General features: G+C 60.4%; 1 protein-coding gene across 3 annotated transcripts in view; it reads right to left on the reverse strand.

Annotated features, from left to right (window-relative positions):
- Positions 1 to 7785: 7785 nt before the first annotated feature.
- The window catches only part of PSD4 (pleckstrin and Sec7 domain containing 4), a 32292-nt gene continuing 20066 nt past the window's right edge, over positions 7786 to 20011 (reverse strand). For all 3 annotated transcript variants that reach the window (XM_036262533.1, XM_036262532.1, XM_036262534.1), the window contains 15 exons: positions 19785 to 19901; positions 19427 to 19505; positions 18413 to 18794; positions 16130 to 16306; positions 15623 to 15703; positions 15395 to 15507; positions 15138 to 15196; positions 14858 to 14947; positions 13796 to 13839; positions 13337 to 13497; positions 12274 to 12344; positions 11993 to 12156; positions 11333 to 11477; positions 10931 to 11074; positions 7786 to 9571 (listed from right to left, as the gene is read on the reverse strand). In XM_036262533.1, the coding sequence (XP_036118426.1) occupies positions 9314 to 9571; positions 10931 to 11074; positions 11333 to 11477; positions 11993 to 12156; positions 12274 to 12344; positions 13337 to 13497; positions 13796 to 13839; positions 14858 to 14947; positions 15138 to 15196; positions 15395 to 15507; positions 15623 to 15703; positions 16130 to 16306; positions 18413 to 18794; positions 19427 to 19505; positions 19785 to 19901 (2085 nt within the window). In that variant the 3' untranslated portion in view covers positions 7786 to 9313. The remainder of the gene's footprint in view (positions 9572 to 10930; positions 11075 to 11332; positions 11478 to 11992; positions 12157 to 12273; positions 12345 to 13336; positions 13498 to 13795; positions 13840 to 14857; positions 14948 to 15137; positions 15197 to 15394; positions 15508 to 15622; positions 15704 to 16129; positions 16307 to 18412; positions 18795 to 19426; positions 19506 to 19784; positions 19902 to 20011) is intronic.

The raw sequence follows: 20011 nt of genomic DNA on the forward strand, positions 1-20011 counted from the left end.
GCTGGGGAGGGTTCAGAGGCCCTGCATGTGGTCAGGTGACGCCCTCTCCACCCTTCTCTCTGGCTTCTGGTTCTTCTCCTTCCTTCTTCCCTTCCTCTTGCTGCTGAGGGGCCTGGGGACACTGCAGGGGATGGGGGCCGTTACCTCCGGGTGGTGGAGACCCACCCTCCACTCCCGTGGCACAGGCCGCACTGCCCTCAACCCAGCTCTGGGCTCCGAGCCCTCGGACGGAGCTGGTGGCCTGCGCCCTGGAAGGGGCTCTGGGAGCCGGACCCTCCGGCCAGCACCCTCCGTGGACGGCATCCTTCCTCCTCTTTCCGGGCAGCGAGGGGCCAGGTCCCAGCTGAGGACAGGCGTCCTGGAGATTGGAGCCAGGGCTCGGGTCTCCCGGGGTGGGAAGTGGGGCGCAGGGTGGGGGAGGTGGCCCAGCGCCTCCATCTGCGCCCGTGGCAGCCGGCCAGGCTGGGCGGTGAGGTGCGGCCCGCGGCCCTCCCAGGGAAATGCGATTTTCCCGAGTGAAGCGGACTGTGCAGTGTGGAAATTGGCTCTTTTCTGAGCCAGCAGCGGCTGAGGTGCTGTCTGCAGGCTGGGCCGCGGGAAGCGCGCTGGCCCCTGGAGCGCGCTGGGAGCAGCCATGTGCTGAGAACTCATTAGGGATAAATCAAACCGGCACCAGCTTGGAGCCAACACCCCCCACACTGTGCCCAAGACCCCCACTCCTCGCCTCCCCCCCCACCAAGGCACCTCCCTGTCAGAGAGCCGGCCAGGCGCCATAGACACAGCCCTGGAGCCCAGACCTGCCTGGAGGAGAGACGCGTGCCTGTATAGATGCATATCTACTCGTTCTACGTGTCTGCTTTTTGGGGTGGGCCACCGGTAGCAAGCTTAACTGACAACAAAGGCCTTGCTAGGAGCCCGAGCCAGGAGCTCACCTCTTCCCACCGCCCGCAGGCTGCCTCCTACCGCCCTGGACGCCAGAGGGCAGCACTGGTCTCCCCACATCCACCCGGAGATGAGAGGCCCAGCCCCCCCCCCCCCGGTCCCCAAGGACTGCAGCAGAACAGAAAGTCCCTGAGACAGGAGTTTGGTCTGGATGGAAACTCATCTCCCCACCAAAGGGAAGGAGAAAGGGGTACAAAGGAGGCGGGAACCCTGCCCTTCCCGGGACCGAGCTGTGGGGGTCCCTGGGCCTGTTAGTTATTGTCATCACCTTTGTTCCCATCCCTCCTGCTAAAGAGCCAGGGCCTGGACCCCGTCACCCCCTCCCCACGGACGCCTGCTGGGGGCCCTGTGCTTCCTCAGCTGTGAAATGCCAAGCGCAGGCCAGGATGCCACCTGGGTCAGAGAAAGGCAATGCAGCTTCATCTGACTGGTTCAGGTATGAAGCCCTCTTCTCCCCAATCCCCAGGTAACTTTCCGCTCACCCAGAGGCCAAACCACGCTCGCGCCTTTGGAATCCAGTCTCTGCTTGGGGTGGGGGTGAGGGCCCCGGGGTCCGGCCTCAGCTGCAGCCAGTGTCCAAAGCCTTCCAGGCCGGGCAGACCCCAAGCTCACTGGCCCCAGTGAAGACAGGCTGGACACAGGGAGTCACGTCCATTCATTCGGAAGACTTTTGCAAACTGTCTACTGTGTGCCGGGCCCTGTGATAGGCACCCAGAGAAACACAAGATGAGTCCAACTGGATTACAGCCTCACAGAAAAAGAAACTGAAAACAAAACAAAACAAAAACCCTCGGAGCTTAGAAATGAGACTTTCGTGCCCTGGCCGGTTTGGCTCAGCAGTTAGAGCATCGGCCTGCGGTCCGGAGGGACCTGGGTTCGGTTCCTGCTAAGGGCACGTACCTCAGTTGCAGTTTGTATCCGGCCCTGGTTGGGTTGTGTGGGTGGCAACCACTCGATGTGTCCCTTTCACGTCGATGTTTCTCTCTCTCTCTCTCTCTCTCTCCCTCCCACTCTATCTGAACAAAATATCGAAAAAATGTCCTCGAGTGAGGATAAAAAAGAAGAAGAAGAAGAAGAAATATCTCCAGGCCTGGCCAGTGTGGCTCAGTGGTGGAGCATCAACCCATGCACCATTCCCAGTCAGGGCACATGCCCAGGCTGTGGGCCAAATCCCCAGCGGGGGCATGCAGGAGGTGGCCAATCGAAGTTCTCTCTCATCAGTGTTTCTATCTCTCTCTCCCTCTCCCTAAAATCGATAAAGAAAAAAAATTTAAAAAAAAGAAATGAGACTTTCGTAACATCACCTGCAGAGCAAGGCGGGGAGGCAGTGATGGGCAGGGAGGAGGGACCCGCGCTGCCTGCCGCCTGCAAAGCCGCTTCCGCCCCCTCCGCTGCCATCCCTGTCTCTCCAAAGGGCAGCCACCAGGAACCAACCGCAGAGCCTGAACCTTGCGCCTGAAGTCAGACACTCTTCCCGCAAAAGGGTTTTCTCCTGCGTCTCTGTCTCGCGGGGAGGGATGAGGGGGACAGTTAGCGAAAAGACACCAGAGGTACATGTCTTTCCCAAACACCGTCTCGGCCCTGCAGCCACCGCGGCTGGTCCCAGCCCGGGCATCGGGCAGCAGCCTGCACTGAGGCTGGGCCTTTCTCCGAACGGCTGCCTTTCGCAGCCAGCCCGTGGGGAGGAGGTGTCCACGGCCTTGAAACAGACCAGAAGCTGCCCTCCCTATAGGCTCTTGGCTGGCCCCCTTCTCCCCACCACAGCACCCTCCTCAGGGGGCTGGGACCAGCCGTCATTTGACCACAGATCCAAGGAGCTGGAGGAAAGAGAGGAGGAGGGTGCTGGGTAGGAGGGTGAGAAAGGAACCCAGGAAGGGAGACTGGCACATGGAGGTGGAGGCCCACGGGCTGTGAGTTCTAGACCTTAGCTCTTCTTCCCCATCGCTCCGGCCCAGGGGTGGTGACGACGGCACAGGCCTTGGGGACGGGCCTCACCTCCCCATCCCTTCCTCCACCCACATTTCCTCCAGCTCTACTTGGAGGATGGTGGGAGGGCCCGAGGCTGCCACGCGGTGGAGGGAGCAGGTGGCTTCTCCGGCAGCCGGCCCAGGAGGGAGCTGGGGGTGGGCCAGACCCCAGCTAAGGCTCAGGGCCCATCTGAGCATGTCGCCCGCTAAGGAGGAGCTGGGGTGGGGGAGGGGAGGGCGGGGAGGTGAATAAATAATAGGAAATAAAACTTCATGAAGCAGAAAATAAAAGGCAGATTATACAGATGTGGCAATTTGAAGGATCATTGCCTCTGTCCTCCTTTTAACTGCTGCGTCTGGAGTTTTGAAGCAGCTTATCCTCTCCCTCCCTCTGCCAGGTCCCCACCTGGCTGGAGGCCCTCGGGCCAAGGCACGCTTGGGGACAGCACCTCTGTCGGCTCAGCTTCTGGCATCTCCTTGTTCCCTGAGATACTGCCAGGCCCTGGACGAGCCTGCGGGGCCGGGCAGCAGGTGGAGGTGGGCAGGGGAGCCCGGGGTGAGTGTGGCCCTGCTGCGTCTGGGTGAGGAAGGGGCCCACCTCAGAGAGCAGAGTGGGCGAGGACCAGGTTGGTGTGGGGACGGGGCAGGGAAGACAGGACGAAGCCTGGGTGGTCAGGAGCAGGTGAGGATTCGGGTCGGCAGGAGGAAGGGTACCCTGGCCCAGGGGGTTTGGTGGAGGCCCAGCTGGATGGAGGTGTCTAGACCTCCTCGATCCATGTGGGCAGCTTCCTTCTCGTCTTCGTCGGAGTTCATTGTTAAGCCCCAGTCTGACACCGTGCCAGGTGCTATGTAAACAGACATGGTCCTTGCCCTTAAGGAATGTCCAGCCTGAGACGTACACACACGCTGACATTTTGTTTATCTTATTTTAAATATTAATGTATTCCCCACCTTGTTGCGGAGGGTTCGAGACAGCTCACGGGAAATGCATGCCGCGGGGAGTCGGGTCCGAAGGAGAAACAAAGCATCGGGACCGCAGGAAACCGGCGGCCGGTGGTCTGGCGGCCCGAGCGGCCCGGAGCTGGACACGGGCCGTGAGTCCCGGCGTCCAGGTGAAAGAGCTGTTCAGTCACGTACCTGGTTCATTTGGGGAGGAAGGAGTCACTGCTTCTCCGTCATGTCCCTCCCAACCCCGTCCCTGTCAAAGCAGAGAGGGACAAAGAGCTCAGAGAACAGATGCGTCTACCTGACGCCAGAGGCGAGGGGAAGGCCTGCCCGGCTCCTCTCCCCCGTCCTGGGTGCTGTCTTCCAAAGCCCCGGGCAAAGCGCCGCAGAATCCTACGAACAGGGAGTCGGGAGGAGACAGCCGAGTGCCGACGGAGGTATAATAAGTGACCTCTGTACAGACACTGGCCCTTCCCAGGGAGATGTACTGGACCACGTCCCCCAGGCAGCTGGCGCTCCAGGTCTGGATGCAGAGCAGACGGGCAGGGCTCCGGTGAGGCGAGTTCCCCCGGCCCTGCAGGCACCAGGCCCTGTGGAAAGGCTGGGTTCAGGGCTGGGAGGGAGAGCAGAGGAGGGGCAGGGAGTCCTGGAGGGCAAGGGCTTGGGAGGGTGAAGCTGAGGCTCTCGTTTTCTACCCTCGGTGTCAGGCCCTCGACAGGGTCCTGGGGATGCAGTGGGTGCCAGCCTGCCTGAGCCCCCGCCCCCGGGAGGGCATGTTCTGGGACAGAGCAGGGACAGCAGGGGAGGCCAGAGGGGGAACCGGGGATCTGTGGATTCCGTGTGACAGAGAACAGCTGGGAGGAGGCTCAGAGAAGGCTTCCTGCAGGTGACGGCGGGCGTCTCCTCTTTCCTCTCCCTGTAGGCTCAGAGTCTGTCCTCAGCTGGTCCCAGGGCCCATCTCTTGGGGGGTTTGCCCCCAGTCATGCCACTCCCATCTCGGAAGATGGGTTCTGATTACCAGAAGCCCCTGACCCTAGTGATTGGTTCCGAGGTGGGCCATGGCCCAGGGCAGGCTGCTCAAAGAAATTCTCTAAAGAACAGATATCGTCAGTGTGCCAGATGCACACCCAGAAGGGGGGCCTTGGGAGCTGCTGGACCATCTTGGTACCAGGAGGCTGCCCCTGCCTCCTAAGCCTGGGTGATGGAGCCCAGGGGGTCCTGGATACAGACCATCTAGTTATTGAAGCCAGTCAATGTCCTTTCCTGATAAAGCCCATCTGAGCTGAGATGTGTGACTTGAGCATCCAGGCAGGAGGAGGCGTGTGCAAAGGCCCAGCCTCAAAGCGGACTCCCAGGTCTGGGTCAGAGACGGCGCCAGAGCCCAGAGGGGCGGGCGCGCGAGGTGAGGCCGGTGAGGCCGTGCACTAATAGCTGAACTGCCCGATTTCCTTCTGCGTCGGGCATTGTTCTCAGGTGTGTACGTGCAGAACGGCACTAACCCTCCGAGGGCCGGTGAGGTCAGCAGCGTTGTCACCCCACTTCATAGAGGAGCTGATGGGAGCACAGCCAGGACTCCCTCCCAGGCGGTCGGCTCCGGCCTGCAGCCACGGCCCTGTCACGATGGCCTGCACAGGTCAGACAGGTTGTGTGGCCGACGGGCCAAAGGTCACTGAGGGGGAGGAGGATGAAGGCCAAGAAAAAGACATGGGACTTGATGACTGAGGGTCCTCAGTGGCCCTTCTTGGGTGGTGGCCTTTTAGGGGGTGGGGGTAGAAGCCAATTTGCAAGTGGAGGATGGGAGCCGGGAGCCAGGGGAGGGAGGGACAGAGGGAGACCACCTTTTTCTTTGTTACGGTCACACTTGAGGGTGTTTGCGAGGGGAGATGATGCAGGGGGGGGATATCAGGCCCAAGGACCCAGCTAGGGTCCCTGAGGAAGACAGGTTCATGGTGAGCAGGGAAGGGAAAAGGAAGGGACAGGTATTGGTGTGAGCCACCGTGCGAGGTGAGGGACACGGGCACCCAGAAGAGCTGGAGGCGAAGGTGTTGGCAGAGGTGGTGGGAGGAGCCATCAGAGGGCAGCATTCGGGAAGCCGGAAGCACGCGGGACAGGGAGGAAGGCAGGAGGAGGGCCAGGTGCAGGACCCTCCTGTCACAGGCTCCAGGCCGCTGGCTTCCTTTCCCCTTGGATTTGTTTGCTTCGGACTTGCGGAAGCACAGACTAATAGCACAGAGCATCTCCAGGCCGCATTCCGACCCTGCCAATTGGCCTGACTCCCTCCAGTCATGAAAGCAAGGCTCCTCGGCTGTCCCCAAGCCGTGAACAGGTCCCTCCTCTGCTGGAAAAGGACACTCCTGGGCTTCCTGGGGTCTGTTATGATCTGGCCTCAGCCCTCGTACCCTGCTCAGCCAGCCTCCCCACACCCTCAGCCCAGCTCCTTCCAACCCGACACACTCCACTGTGTCCATCTGATGCTGAGCCCCAGGGGAAAGGACCCAGGCCACGGCCGCAGTGACCTTTTATTCTTCCCTGGTGCCTGGCAAACGACAGACAAGCGATGCCTTAGCAGGAAGGCAGGTCGCAGAGGCGTTGAGAGACCGGGAAGAGTTTATGGCTGGGTTCCCACCTGAGTCATGACCGTGCAGGGCCCTGGATGGGAAGGCGGAGCTGAAGACACCCTTCTACCACCCCACAGACGCCGAGCTCCTCTCGGAGGACCTGCGCCTCCCCTCCTGCAGAGACCGACTAATCCACGGCCCGTGGGGAGGAGGGGGGAGGCAAGGGCACAGGTAGGCCTGTGGGCCTGACCTGCCCCACACCTAGGATTGGGTTTCTTTTCTCTTCCGTGGATCACCTAGGACAATTCTGTGGGCAGCTCTAGGCTGTCCCCATAAGGCTCCTGACATTTTTTTCCTCTCATCTGCAGGACGATCTCGAAGTCCTTACCCTTTGTGAGGTGGAGACGTGTCTGGATATGAGAGACCTGGTCTGGGCCACTGCTGGCTCTGGAGATGACAGGGCAGACTGACTTCCTGCCATCAGTGGGCCCAGGAGCCAGGAAGATGCAAGCCCGCCCTCCAGTGGCCATCTGCCATAGCTGCAGCCCGACAGTCCAGCCTCCACCCCAGGCCTCAGGCAGTGTGGCTTGGCAGCACAGCCAGGGCCTGGTCGCCCTCCCCGGGCTGCACAGGCCTCGTGTGCCCAAGTGGAAGGGAGGTGCCCGTTCTACATGGGCAGAGAAGCATCAAGTGCTACACACATGCAGACAAACTTCTGCCTTTCATTCTTGTTTTAGAAATAAGGGTCCATGTTCAGTGAGGTCAAATAACTCATCCGAGGCCATCTAGCCGAAGCATCCGTCCTGGGCCAAGTCACGTCCACCTGGAACCAGGCTTCCCTCTCAGTAACGTGACTGTCGAGCTGTTACCTGCCTTGTACATCAGAGGGCCCGGGGCCCTAGGACTGCACGTCCACGCCCCGGAGCTAAACCCGCGGAACCCAAACCCTGTGCGCAGGTAGGAAGGTGTCTTCCGCTCACCTCCACAGCAAGATGAGTGTCTCTGTGCCGACAGCAGAGAACCAGGGAGCAGAACTGTCAACTCTGGGGAGGTCAGGGATGTGTTCAATTCAGTTTTGAGTGCCTTGGCACTGGTCCATGAAAAGGGGTCAATATTATTTATGAAATGAATAAATGAACAAGTGAGTGGGTGAATAAATGATTCAGAGGTCTCCTCCAGTGTGACAGTCAGTAAATGTGACTCCTTCACACAAACACAGTGCTCTACACACATGCAGACACGCAGACACCCACACACAGATACACATGCACACATACAGACACACATGTACACGCAGACACACATACATATGCATGCAGACACACATACACACCAGACGCACATGCACACAGACATGCATATGCACACAGACACGCAGACACATGCACACAGACATGCAGACACACATGCACACACAGACGCATGCAGACACATACACACGCACACTGGCAGACATGCATATGCCTGCAGGACAGAGGGGGTACAGCCTGACAGACTCCAGGTGGCCCCAGCTGCCTAGAGCTGCCCAACCCTCTCCCGTCACACACACTGCACCTCTCTTTACTGGCCTGTATTTATTGCACACCCATTGGGTGCATGGCTCAGCCCAGGCCCTGGTCAGAACCCTCTCATGGCCCCCACGGGCCAGCCCCACTTGGGTGAGTTCCAGGCCACAGGGCTGCTTACAGCATGGATGGGAGGAGGAGGCCCAGCAGGAAGGCTGGAGAGGCAGTGTGTCGGCCAGCGGGTGGCGAGCGAGCAGCAGAGAGGCCCCTCTTGGCGGGCAGCCTGTGGGCACACTTGGCTGAACAGAGACAATGGCGGCTGCTCCTCCTGCCCAGCCTCATTCCCACAGGCACAGCCGCAGGTCCGTGAGTGTCCGGAACCCACCCAGCCTGAGAACAGGCCTAGCAGAAAGCAGCCAGAGAGCAGCTCAGGGGGAATTCCCAGGGCGGGCAGGGGTCCAGAGGGGGCCTGGTGGTCCTGGGGAATGGAGCTCTAAGGGATGGGGTATGTGGGAGGGGGTCCAGGCCCCCACCACGACCCTCAAACTCTTTTCAGCTGCAGCTCCTGCCAAGAGAGCCCAAGGGGATGTGTCACCACCTCTCACCCTCAGCCTCCCCAGGGATCTGAACCTCCTTCCTGACTCTGGGGACACAAAGGCGCTTTGTCCAGGGCTCCCTAGAGCTCTGGAGCCCCCACCGCTTTGGGGCCATTGGCTCTGCTCTGATGATTAGCAACTGGGCACGGAAGGCGGGGCGCTCTCACTGGCTCTGGTGCAGGGCCCGCGACAGGGAAGAACAGACAAAGGCGCAGGACCCAGAGTCAGCCTCACAGAGCCCTGCCGCCTGCCTGCCTGCTGCCGAGGCCCTGCGCCCCTGCTGCCGAGGCCCTGCGCCCTGATAGCTGCCCCTCTCCCAGAGCAGGGCCTGGGCCACCCGGCTCCCTCAGTCCCAGGAAGCTAGTGGGGGTCTTCCAGGGCCGCTCCCAGCAGGTCACCTGATTCCCAGCGCAAGAGCACCCCCAGGGCATGACTTCCCAGAGGCCTCTGCTGCCCCAGGCTCTCTCCCGGAAGCTCAGGGGCCATCGAGCTCTGATTCACGAGCAAGTGCTGAGCCCAGGAAAAGTGGCTACTCTGGGTTTTGAGGAGTGAAGAGTGACATGGGACAAACTGTGGCGGTGGAGCCGGATCCTTGGCGTCCCTCCTCCCTGGGGAGGGGCCAGGACTGGGGCAGCTGAGGACGTACCATGGGGGGCGGGGCGAGCAGTATTCAGAAAGCTCGAGAGGGAGACAGGCTGTTCTCCAGCAGGGAGGTGCCCCTGAAATGGGCTCCCCACAGGTTTTCACCCCAGGTCCCAGGTCTGCCCCAGAGCAGGCGGCCAGGGTCTGTGAGGGGCGCTTCACAGCTGATGGCGGTTCCGCTTGGGGATGATCTTCCGGTACGTCCTGCGCTCCGAGATGTTGCGCTTCACCTTGGCCGTGGTGGGGGCCTCGTCCTGGTGCAGCGATGGGCTGGAGTGGGACTTTTTCAGGCTGGGCTTGGGCTCCTGGGCGCCTCCAGCTTCCTTCCCCAGCTGCTCCTCCCACAGGTCCAGGTCGTCCGACGGGCAGTGCAGACGAGTCACCAGCAGCTCCACGTACATCTCATAGCGGGTTTTCTGCAAACACAGGAACCCTCCCCTTAAGCGCCACCTGGATCCAGGTGGGGAGGAGGCTGGAATCACGAGGGACAGACAGTTCACACGTGTACGAAGCTATGGTGATAAAAACTTCTGCAGACCACAGCAGGAGCGTTAGGGCCCTGCCATTATCTGGACAGTATCATAGTAACACCAACCAGCCCAGACCTGTTCGAACAGCCAACGCCATGGAGTGCTGCACCAACATCTCCCAGACACTGGCAGATCCGTGACCCGCCAGGCTGAGACCTGTGCCGCACACAGACGGCTCACGTCTGCATTGAAACCCAGAAGAGTCTGAACAGCACTTTGACAACCGGCGTCTGGAGAGCGTGATGCTGACGGCCCAGCTCTGCTCAGCACTCCTTAGGACTCTGTAACTGGAACCTCCAGATACGTTTGCTTAGTGCTATCTCATCCTCCATCCCATGGGGTCGTGGTCCCAGTCTGGGAGGTTGGGTGGGGCACACCCCACTGTCCCAGCTTACAAAGCGGAAAAGGAGGACTGGGAGGGCCAGTGGCTGCTCAGGATCCTGCGGATTAGTGGCGGGGAGGGGCTGGAAGTCTGCAGGCAGACCCGGGCCTGTTGGCCACACCCAGGCTCTCCTGGAAGCGCTGTGCTCACAGCCAGGAACGCAACAAAAAGCCAGAGGGGTGGCCAGGAAAGGAGACGGTAGCCAAGGGGCCCAGGCAACACTGATGGCTTCTCTGGTCTCTGCCTTTGGATCACCTCTGACCCCTCTGTTGTCACACTGCCCCTCACCTACACTTGCCGCTTGGGTCCTAGAATGTGCACCAACCTCAGGCCAAAGCAGAATTCAGGTGGGGTGGGGGTTGGAGGTTAAAACATTTTGGATGGATCACAGGACTAATAAAGGTCATTTCTTCGTTAAGACTGCTTGTGACTGGATGTAAACTGTCAGGTTTGGGCAAGTTATTTGCTCTCTCCATGCCTCAATTTCCTTATCTATAAAATGAAGATGACAGCCCCTACCCTGGAGTTATTGGATAATTTAAAGATAATCCATGCAAGTAATACAAGCTATTATTATTAGCTGGATATCGGGGAAATAATAATCTAAAATACACTTCTTCCTTCAAGTTAGGAAAAGCCAAACATACGCTTAGGAAAAAAAATATTTAAAAAATATAATGTCCCCTAGTAGTGTTTCAGATAAGCGGCTGATCTGTGATCCCAGAACACAAGGACACGCACCCGGCGCAAGCACGCGTGCAGACATGCGCACGCAAGCACCTCGCCAGCCCGGGGCGACAAGGGAGCGGAGGCTGCAGGGTCGGACGCGGCCACCAGGGGGCGGGCGTGAGCCGGCGGCTCACCTCGTGCTCCAGGTACTCCTTCCGCAGGCGGTATTCCTCCAGCTCCCGGCTGCGGCCCCGCCGCTCTGGTAAGTTCCTCTGCAGATCCAGCAGGTCGTCGGAGGCAGCGTCCAGACAGTTCTCGTGGGATCGGTGCTGTTCCTCCTAGTTGCAGGAGACGGTGAGAGAAGCAATCCAGAGCTCCCCCTCCTTCTGGGCCCAGCTGCACAGCTCACCCCACCCCCTCAGTTCCCAGAGCCAGGTGTGCAGCTCCACACCCCTTCCCCGTCCAGGTTTGCAGCAGCCCCTCCTCCCTCCCAGGCCTGGTGCGCAGCCGCTCCCATCTCCACTCTAGTCTTCCAGTCCGTGCACAACCCTCAACCCTCAGCCCCGCCCTGCTGCACCCTCCCCTCCGGAGCCTACCAGAGAGCTCTGGGCAGGGCCCACGGGCAGGATGGGGCGCACGAATCTGCGCTGGGAGCCCACCGCGGCCGGGAAGGGCGGTGCTGAATGCGTGGCGGCGGCCAGGTTGATGCGCGCGATCCAGGAACTCATCTCCTTGGCGGTGCTGAGGGCAGAGAGGCGTGGGTCCCCAGGGCCACAGAGCAGGTCCTGCCGCCTCTGCCCGCCCCCAGCTCCTGTGTTCTCACAGCAGCCCAGCATCTCAGGACTCCAGCCTCAAAAAGCCAGAAGCCCTGCTGCTAGCGCCCTGGTTAAGCTCCCGGGTGGGTTTTCTCCTTCATCAAAGAGGAAAATCCCAGAAGGCAACAGATTGTGTATCAAATGCCAAAACAACAACAAAAAGAGATAATGTTAATGACTTCCTGGAATCCTCTGTTCAGAACTGGGAGGCCGATCTGGACTTACAAGGAAGAGACACACGCTGCAACGTGGGCATGGGGAGGGCGGGGGAGCAGGAAGCCCTGGGCAGTGTGCAGCCCAGGCCCCTTCCAGCTCTGCAGCTAAGGTCTGCTGGGCACGATGGCAGCTCCCTCAGGGCCGGGCGGGCAGCCACCAGGGGTGAGCAGGGCTCAGGGGCCAGGAAGCTGGGGCCCTTCTGCTTATCGTCCACCCCAGACTCACGGTGCCTGGAAGAGGTAGAGGCGCCAGTCGGCAGTCCGCAGCTGGAAGACGTGTGGCTTCTTGGTGTAGTGGGTGGCCGGGGAGGCCAGGGAGTGATGCACCCCCACAGGCTCGTCCACCATCTGCCCCACCAAACTCTCCCCCTCGGTGCCATGGTCCTCTCCCTGCCACAAGGCACAACGGCTCAGAAAAGAGATTTTTCACGAGTGCCCACCATGCCAACGGTCTGGGCCTTTCCCCGTGTCCCACCCTGCCCGTCAGCATGTGGTCGCCCTTCGTACCTTCAGGAAGTAGAGGACCATCCCTCGAAGCAAGGTGTGGAACATCTTCCAGCCACGCTTGCCCCATGGCGCTGCTCCCGGAGCAGAAACACAAGTGAGAAGGCACCCCACCCTGACACACCCAGGACCCCTCGCCCACCCCTCACACCGGCTCCAGGCCTCCCCCAGCCTCCAGGTGCACATAAGCACACAGTCACAAACAGGCATGTACCATGTCTCACACACAAGCATTCACACATGGAAACCAAAACAGATGAGCACTACTGACAAACAACAGGAAATTAGACGTTCAGACAGACCATCCCCTCTCTAGACACATCTACTCACAAGCACAGCCCCCACTCAGACATCTTTCTGGTCCCTGCAAGATGACTTCAACTTTATGAACCTTTCCAGAGAAGCCGGGGGCTCAAGCCCCTGGGCAGGAGGAGGCTTGCCCCGTGGTCACCCCAGCCTTGCACTGGTGCCCTGGCTGGCCCATCTGATCTGGGACTCCTGCTCTGGTCACGATGCTGCCCTGTTCTAAAGCTCCAGCCACCTGCGACTGAGGCCCAACTGCAGAGCCGGGGACTCTGCCCCGATGCACGCCTGCTGTTCGCACACACCCGTGTTTGGAACAAACTATGCCGGCTCCTTTCTCTGTGGGACGCCCTCCGCCCAGCTTCACATACCCAGACCCTCCAGGGTTCAGCTTCGATAACATCATTGCCCAGAAGCCTTAACCCACCCTCCTGTCTCCCCCACCCCACCCCAAAAACAAAACCCCAAACCTTGCCCTCTTCCACATTCCACACGTGATCTAGCCCTCCTGAGACCACGCAGACACTGACGTGCTTGTCTGATTTCTGCCTCGCCACAGGGGCTCTGGGGGCGAGGATATGAGGTCCCTCTTGGGCCCGCACCCCACCCTCTGGCAGGTGCCTGGCACTGCAGCCGGCACACCAGCACCGACGCGGCACAGTGTGAGCTGCCTGTCCTCAGCCTGTGCACACAACGGCAGGTGTGGCTGAGCAGAGCCACCCCACACCGCCCCCCAGAGGCCCCGTGCGCAGCAGACACCCACTCTTCTTGCCGTCCACGTCGTGATGCATCTTCCGAGCCAGGATGCCCTGCTTGTAGGTGGGCACCGTGGGGTCCTGGGCCAGCTGGAGGAGGGGGCTGTTCATCTTGCCAGCTAGGGGTGACGGCTGGGCCTTCTCAGGTCTGGCTGTGTCTTCTTCATCCCTGAACAGAGAAAAGCAGGCTAAGGTGCAGACTGGGCAGAGGCCACCAGGAGGTACCCATTGCCTCAGCGCCCCATCCTCTCTCTCTTGCTGGGGAGCTACACCTCAGGACACCCCAAAAGAAATCTTTCAAAGCCAACCCATCAGTACCTGTCTTCCCCAAATCCCTGCCTCTGGCTCATCCATCCTCAGACTGGCCCAGGGCCTGAACTTGTCCCTCTCTCAGGTGGGCTGGGGGATGGAGGGGGCACAGGCCCACGGGTAAGGAAGTGCGGGGAGGGGAAGGTGCTCTCACTTACACGGCCCACTCAAGCTTCTCGCTTCGGATAGACCAGTACAGGGCCTGGAACAGAGGCATAGGTGGTCAGGGGAGCCTCAGGCTGCGAGGCCCAAGCTCCATCGGGCAGAAGTAGGGTGGGGGCGTGCTGCAGCCTGCCTCTTCCGCCCCCAGCGCAGCCGCCCTCCTTCCTTGAATGGCAAGGAGCTCATGCATACATGGTGCACGCACGCATGTGCACACGCATGCACACACGCACACCCACGCACACAACCATTTATGGATCATTTGCCACATGCTGGACACTGTGCTGGAAATTGGAGACAAGGTGACCACAGTTGCCCTCGTCCCTGCCCGAGCTCAGTGAGGCCTGAACTTGTTCTCTTCAAGGGAACATGCCATCCTGCCCGGAGGAGCTGACAGAGCAGGAGCAGCTGACTGATAGGGCCGATAACTGTACAGTGAATGCATGCATGCATGCATGAATGAATGAATAACTGGGGTGCCGAACTTTCGAATGATGTAATACAGAGTGTCCTGCCAGCTTTGTGTAGCCCTGGGCATACCGACAGGTGCTTGGCACACAGTAAGTGCTCAATAAATGTTCACTGACGAGACAGAGGTTGCTCATGAAGAGCAGGCTGTGTGGCAGGCACTGTGCTGGGCACCTGACGGACCTGATGTCGTCGTGACCACGCTCAGAGGTTTGACCCCGGAGGAACCCGAGTTGGCCACGGGTTACATTGTCCGAGACCAGAATTCAAACCACCCGGCTCCTGGCCCTAGGTGTTCTTCCTGAAGTTCTGCCTTTGTTCACTTGGAGAAAGAGAAACCAGTGCTCCTCAGAGTTCACAGGCCTCGGAACCAGGCTTAATGACCATTTTGGGGCCCCCAGCCCCAGAAGTCCGGTTCAGTAGGTCCGGGGCCAGGGCTGGGAATTTGCACAAGCTAACCCCACAGTGACGCCTCAGTCCGTAAACAGGCCCTGTCCTCCGGAGGACAAGCTCAGCACTCCGCCTTGGCTGAGGAACCAGGCCCCAGGCCCAAGCAGGAGCCTTCCTGTGGGCAGCCCGGGTACTCGCACCTTGAGCAGCTCCTTGGGGAAGTTTCCGCCGTCCTGCAGGCCGTTCAGGTTGCTGATGAATTCCTGGCAGCTCATAGTCTTCCCGATGTTCTGTGGCCATGGAGAGAAGTGGGGTAGCTGAGACCCCCACCCGACAGGGTAACCCCCCGCCAGCCACTCTGGAACCTTCTCCAGTTCCCACGGCCTTCCCTGGCCCCATCCTACACCTCTGGTCTCACCCCCCTCCTTCCGGCCCCGTCGGCCCAGCCTCAGGCCCCACAGGCGCCCCCCACTGGCTCACCTGTCCGTGCAGGTCCGTGTTAAGGAGCATGATGGCGCAGGTCAAGGTGTGCACGGAATCTGCTCCAGAGAGGGGAGCGGAGAGGAAACACTGGAGCCGGACTCTGCTTTCCCTCTGCCACACGCAGGTGACTCCACCGGCTGCTGGTTCTCCACAGCGCCCAAACACTCCCACTAGCTGCCACCCGGGGAGCTCCTGAGCAGGCCTGGGACAGGCCCCGCCCCCCTCCCCGGCACCCCAGGGCCCCGCCCTCCTACCTACTGAGGAGAAGAGCCCAGGGTTGCAGTGATGGAAGCGCCTGGAGAACTGGTACAGGACTCGCTCGCGCTCCTGGGTCTCCCCGCTGAGCACCAGGGCCTGGAGGAAGCCCCTGGGAGGAGGGCCAGGGTCAGGACAGCGCCCGGGCTGGCCGGCCCGCAGGCCCCGGGGCTCCGGCCAGATCCTAGCCCCGCCACCCTGCCTCCCAGAGGGGGCCCAAGTGTTACCTGAGGGCACGGTCCAGGCTCTGGCCACCAAACTGGAAGAAGGACAGATACTCCTGAGCCACAGCCCTGCTGAAGTCGTTGCTGTGGAGGGAAGCGGGGATAATGTCTGGGGGGGGGGGCACCGGCGCAGGGGGCACCCAGGGCCTCAGGAGTGGGGGTGGGGGCCCCGAGCAAGACAGGGGCCCAGCCAGCGGGACCCTGGGTCCAGAGAGGGCAAGAGGCAGCCTGGGTCTGGTCTGTACAGGCACCCACCCCATGCTGGGTGGGAGGGGCGTGTGGCGTCAGGGCAGGGAGGCAAAGTGGCCGGGCCAGTGGCTCTAAGCTGGGTCGGGGTGTAGAGAAGGAGTGACAGCAGTGTGACCGAGAGGAGGGGGGGGCGTGGAGAGGGACAGGGGAAGGGGTGCAGCCGGGACAGGAACGATGGGGTGAGGTCAGCAGGGACAAGGGGAGGGGCCGCCCGTGGAGCAAGCCCGCCCAGCCTCGGCCTGGACCTCCCAGGGCGCTCACTTCTTCCGCAGGTGCACGGCCACTTCGGACTTCCGGAAGCCCTCCAGGCGGTAGAGGCGGGAGGCCAGGTCCCAGGCCAGCTTGTGGGTCCCGACACCGTTAGCCAGCTGGTCTGCAGCCTGCAGCCTCGGGCCCTCCTCTGGGGGCTTCACTTGGGGCGTGGGGCTCTCGGGAAGCCTGGAAAAGTCCACCAATGTCCTCAGCCTCTCATTTGGATGGATACAAACGGGTTCTGGGACGAGTCGTGGAGGGGCCCTCAGAATACCTATCCTCCGTCCCTAACCTCCGGCTCCCACTGCCGGGCCTGGGGCCGAGGAAGGTGCTTGGCCGAGGCAGAAGAGAAGGCTAGACTGGCGTTAGGAGTGGTGGAGGCTGAGTCGAGGGTTCAGTCTCTCCCTTGTACGGTGTGAAGAAAGGCCTCACGGTGGGAAGTGGGACGGTGACCTGTGAGGAGTGAGCGCCGGCCAGCAACCCCCCAACGGACTCGAAGTCTGACGTTCAGAGCCTCAGATGTCACCATGTCCCATCTCCACCCGACACTGCTGCTTCCCCAGCAACATCACCCCGGCGTGGGTGTCCTCCTCAGCTGAACGCTCATTTTCCACGCTGCCAGTCAGGGATTGCTCAGGGAAGCAGAACTCATCATAACATGGCAATTTCGCCCTTTCTCCTCGGAACAGGTCCATCTCTGACCCGACTGGGACAGTGTCTTTGCTGGTAACGACTCACGACACTCTGAGGCTCAGACACACCCAGCAGAGCAGGGCAAAGGTCATGGAAGCCAACAGAAAAGTCACAAATCTTATGAAACACCCCTAGGATTTCGTGAAGTCAGCGGAGGTGATGCGGGAAGACAGCCTCACACGGAAAACCACTGAGAGGGGCCGGAGGGTCAGGCCGGTGAACAAGTGCAGAGCAGGAAATAAAACTGACACACGTGTCCCATCGGAAGAGAACTATTTGGATAATCAGCTGACAAAGCCCTAACATACTTTTACAAAAATGACCTTGTCAATTAGTGTCGTTCCTAAAATGATACCTAGATGGAGAGACACTTTGGAGGAAAAAAACCCACTAAGCAAATATAAATTGTCATGGGATTGCATACTTTAAATAAGTGAATTGTATCTTACCAGAGCTGTTAATAAAATAAAATAAACCTCTATGAGCTCACTGTGAAAGTCAAGTGTGAATGAAAGATACCTATTGGGCCAGCAAGCTTATGCCTGGAAAATTAAACCTGTAATAGCATGTTAAATATAAGATTAAATAAAGTTATCTATGGAATATTTAATATTACTTACCAAGAAAAGCCCCAATTAAACCTCTGATTATTTACCACAAAAGTATGGTTCTCGCATTAGATGGATTTCCTGATTTTATTTTGGGCTGAAGTAACTTTAATTTTGGTACAGTGACCCTCTCTGTGTAGACCGAGAGACCCTGGGATCACCCGGGCTCTGAACACCTGCAGGGCCAGCAGTGCTCCAGGTGCACGAGGATGGCCCTCTGGTCCTGTTATGATCGGTTCCGAGGTCATCACCCGGACTGAGATGGGAGTGGGGTGGACCCTGCAGCCAGGCAACTTCAGGTCCATGACCTGAACCCTTGCTGCTTCCTTGTGGTCTCTTCAACATGGCCCCTCATTGGCTAACCAGAGAACAAGGCCCTTTTCTGAGTGGAGACCCCAGGAGCCAATGTCCACGCGGCATCCAGAGGGGTGGAACAAGGCTGGTTTCCCACCGGGCCTGTTCCCACCTCTGATCACAGTTCTGGGGTTACTGGATCCAGCTCTGGGCCCCAGACCCACTCCCTGGGTGTGACCCCGCCTTGGTGCCGAGGCATCCCCGGGAATCTGGGCCAGCTCCCTGGGCCCCAGCTCTTCCGTGACTTTCTCCCAGATGCTGCCTCAAACTCAAAGCATCCATCACGTGCTCTGACCTCGCACACCCCACAGCCAGCACGAGTCCCTTCTCTCCGGGCACGTGGCCCTGGTCAGGTGTCCTGGACACTGCCCCGCCTCTCCAGCTGTCCAGCTTTGGACAGATCCTTGGGGTCCTGACTCAACACACTCCAGTCCCGCCCCATGTATATGACTGTCTGCTCTGTGGTTCCTGGTGCTTTCAAGTCCCCCGACTTCCTTAGATCCCTGCCGGTGCCTGGCACACAACCCTGACTAAACGCACTAGTGTGTTAAATCCCAGTGGACACTGCTCATGCTCCCAGACCAGGGTGCCCCTAGACGCACCCATAGGAGCCAGAGCCGGCCCATCCCACACTTACCCGCCTGTGGAAGTGGGGTGCGCATCGGGCTGGACAGTCCTGGCTTCTGCAGGGCCAGCGGGGCCCTCACACTTCACTTCCGCCCCTGGGACTGGACCCTCTCCGGCCTCCTCTCTCTCCGAGGAGCTTGGCGTTACCCCATTGGTCTCCAGGGGTGAAGGGTGGGCAGCATCCAGAGTCCATGTGGGGAGAACGCTGCCGGGGTGGCAGCTGTGGGGCTGCGGGCTGCCTTCCCAGGAGGACACGGGGCTGGGCCTGAGGCTGAGGCCTCTGCTCTCAGACCCGGGGCTGCCTGGCTCCGGCGAAGAGGCTGTGCCCCAGCAGGGGCCAGGGGCCGGGGTGCAGGGAGCAGACTCCTGGGGACACTCAGCATCTCTGTCACCTGAGGAGGAGCAGGGGCAAGTTGGCAGGGGGTGAGCAACAGGCTGAGGGCCAAGGGGCCTGGCAGAGCCCAGTAAGCCCTCGGGCTCCTCCCCAGGCTCCTCCCCAGGCTCCTCCCCATGGCTCCTCCCCAGACCCCTCCCCGTGGCTCCTCCCCATGGCTCCTCCCCGTGGCTCCTCCCCATGGCTCCTCCCTGTGGCTCCTCCCCATGGCTCCTCCCTGTGGCTCCTCCCCAGGCTCCTCCCCGTGGCCCCTCCCCGTGGCTCCTCCCTGTGCGGGAAGCAGGTCCTGTCCCTCCTTCAGGCAGTGACCTCCCACAGGCAGAGGCACAGGGCTCCCAGAACCCCAGCCCCAAGGCACCCAGGGCTCAGGAAGGTAAGGCACTAAGACCCACACGTGGAAAATGAGGGTCTCTCGTACATTTCTCCATTTACTCTGAGATGAGGAGTTAAAACCCACAGTCCTGGTGATGTCACAGAGGCATAGGCAGGAGTTAACCCAAGTCTGTTTGGCTCCAATACAGTACAACAGGACCCTTCATGATGCCCATGGATCCCAGAATGACCTTTGTCCCACTCCAGATGCCAAAGCCTCCCACCACCCAATGTCCCAGACCCCACACTGGGTCTCACCTCTGTCCTGGGAGATAGGAGACACCTGGGGCCAGGAAGGAACCTGCTCTGTGTGCCACACCTCGGCATGCGGCAGGGCCTGTGGAGAGGCGCAGGGTGTTCGTGAGCCCTGGAGGCCCGGAGGGCTGAACAGGAGTCCAGACAGGGAGAGGGGGAGGAGAGGGAGGGAAAATGACTGAGTTACAGGGCCCTCCCTCCCTGCTGCCCTCCCACCCAGCCTGGGCCTGTGCTCAGAGGGGGAATCTCGGATGGGAGGAGACCCACATCCTCGGAGCGCGGGAACGGAGCCCTGGAAGCCCCTGGTTCAGCTCCTCCTTACCGCCGGAGAACTGAGGCACAGAGAGGGGAAGTTACTTGCCGAAGGATGCACAGGATGAGTGGCAGGGTTGGGGTCAGAGCTGACATGACCCGTTTCCCAGGCCAATGCTTTGTCCACACAGGATGCCGCAGGATCTGGACTGTCTGCCAGAGAAGCCTGAGAAGAAACGGAGAGGTGGTTTGACCGGGGAAACCGGCCCAGGGCCTCCCCACACCCCTCGGGGCCTCCCAGGCCTCAGGTCCACGCCCCCTGACTTCTGGTCTTCT

Source organism: Molossus molossus, unplaced genomic scaffold (assembly GCF_014108415.1).
Source record: "Molossus molossus isolate mMolMol1 unplaced genomic scaffold, mMolMol1.p scaffold_m16_p_15, whole genome shotgun sequence".
Lineage (NCBI taxonomy): Eukaryota > Metazoa > Chordata > Mammalia > Chiroptera > Molossidae > Molossus > Molossus molossus.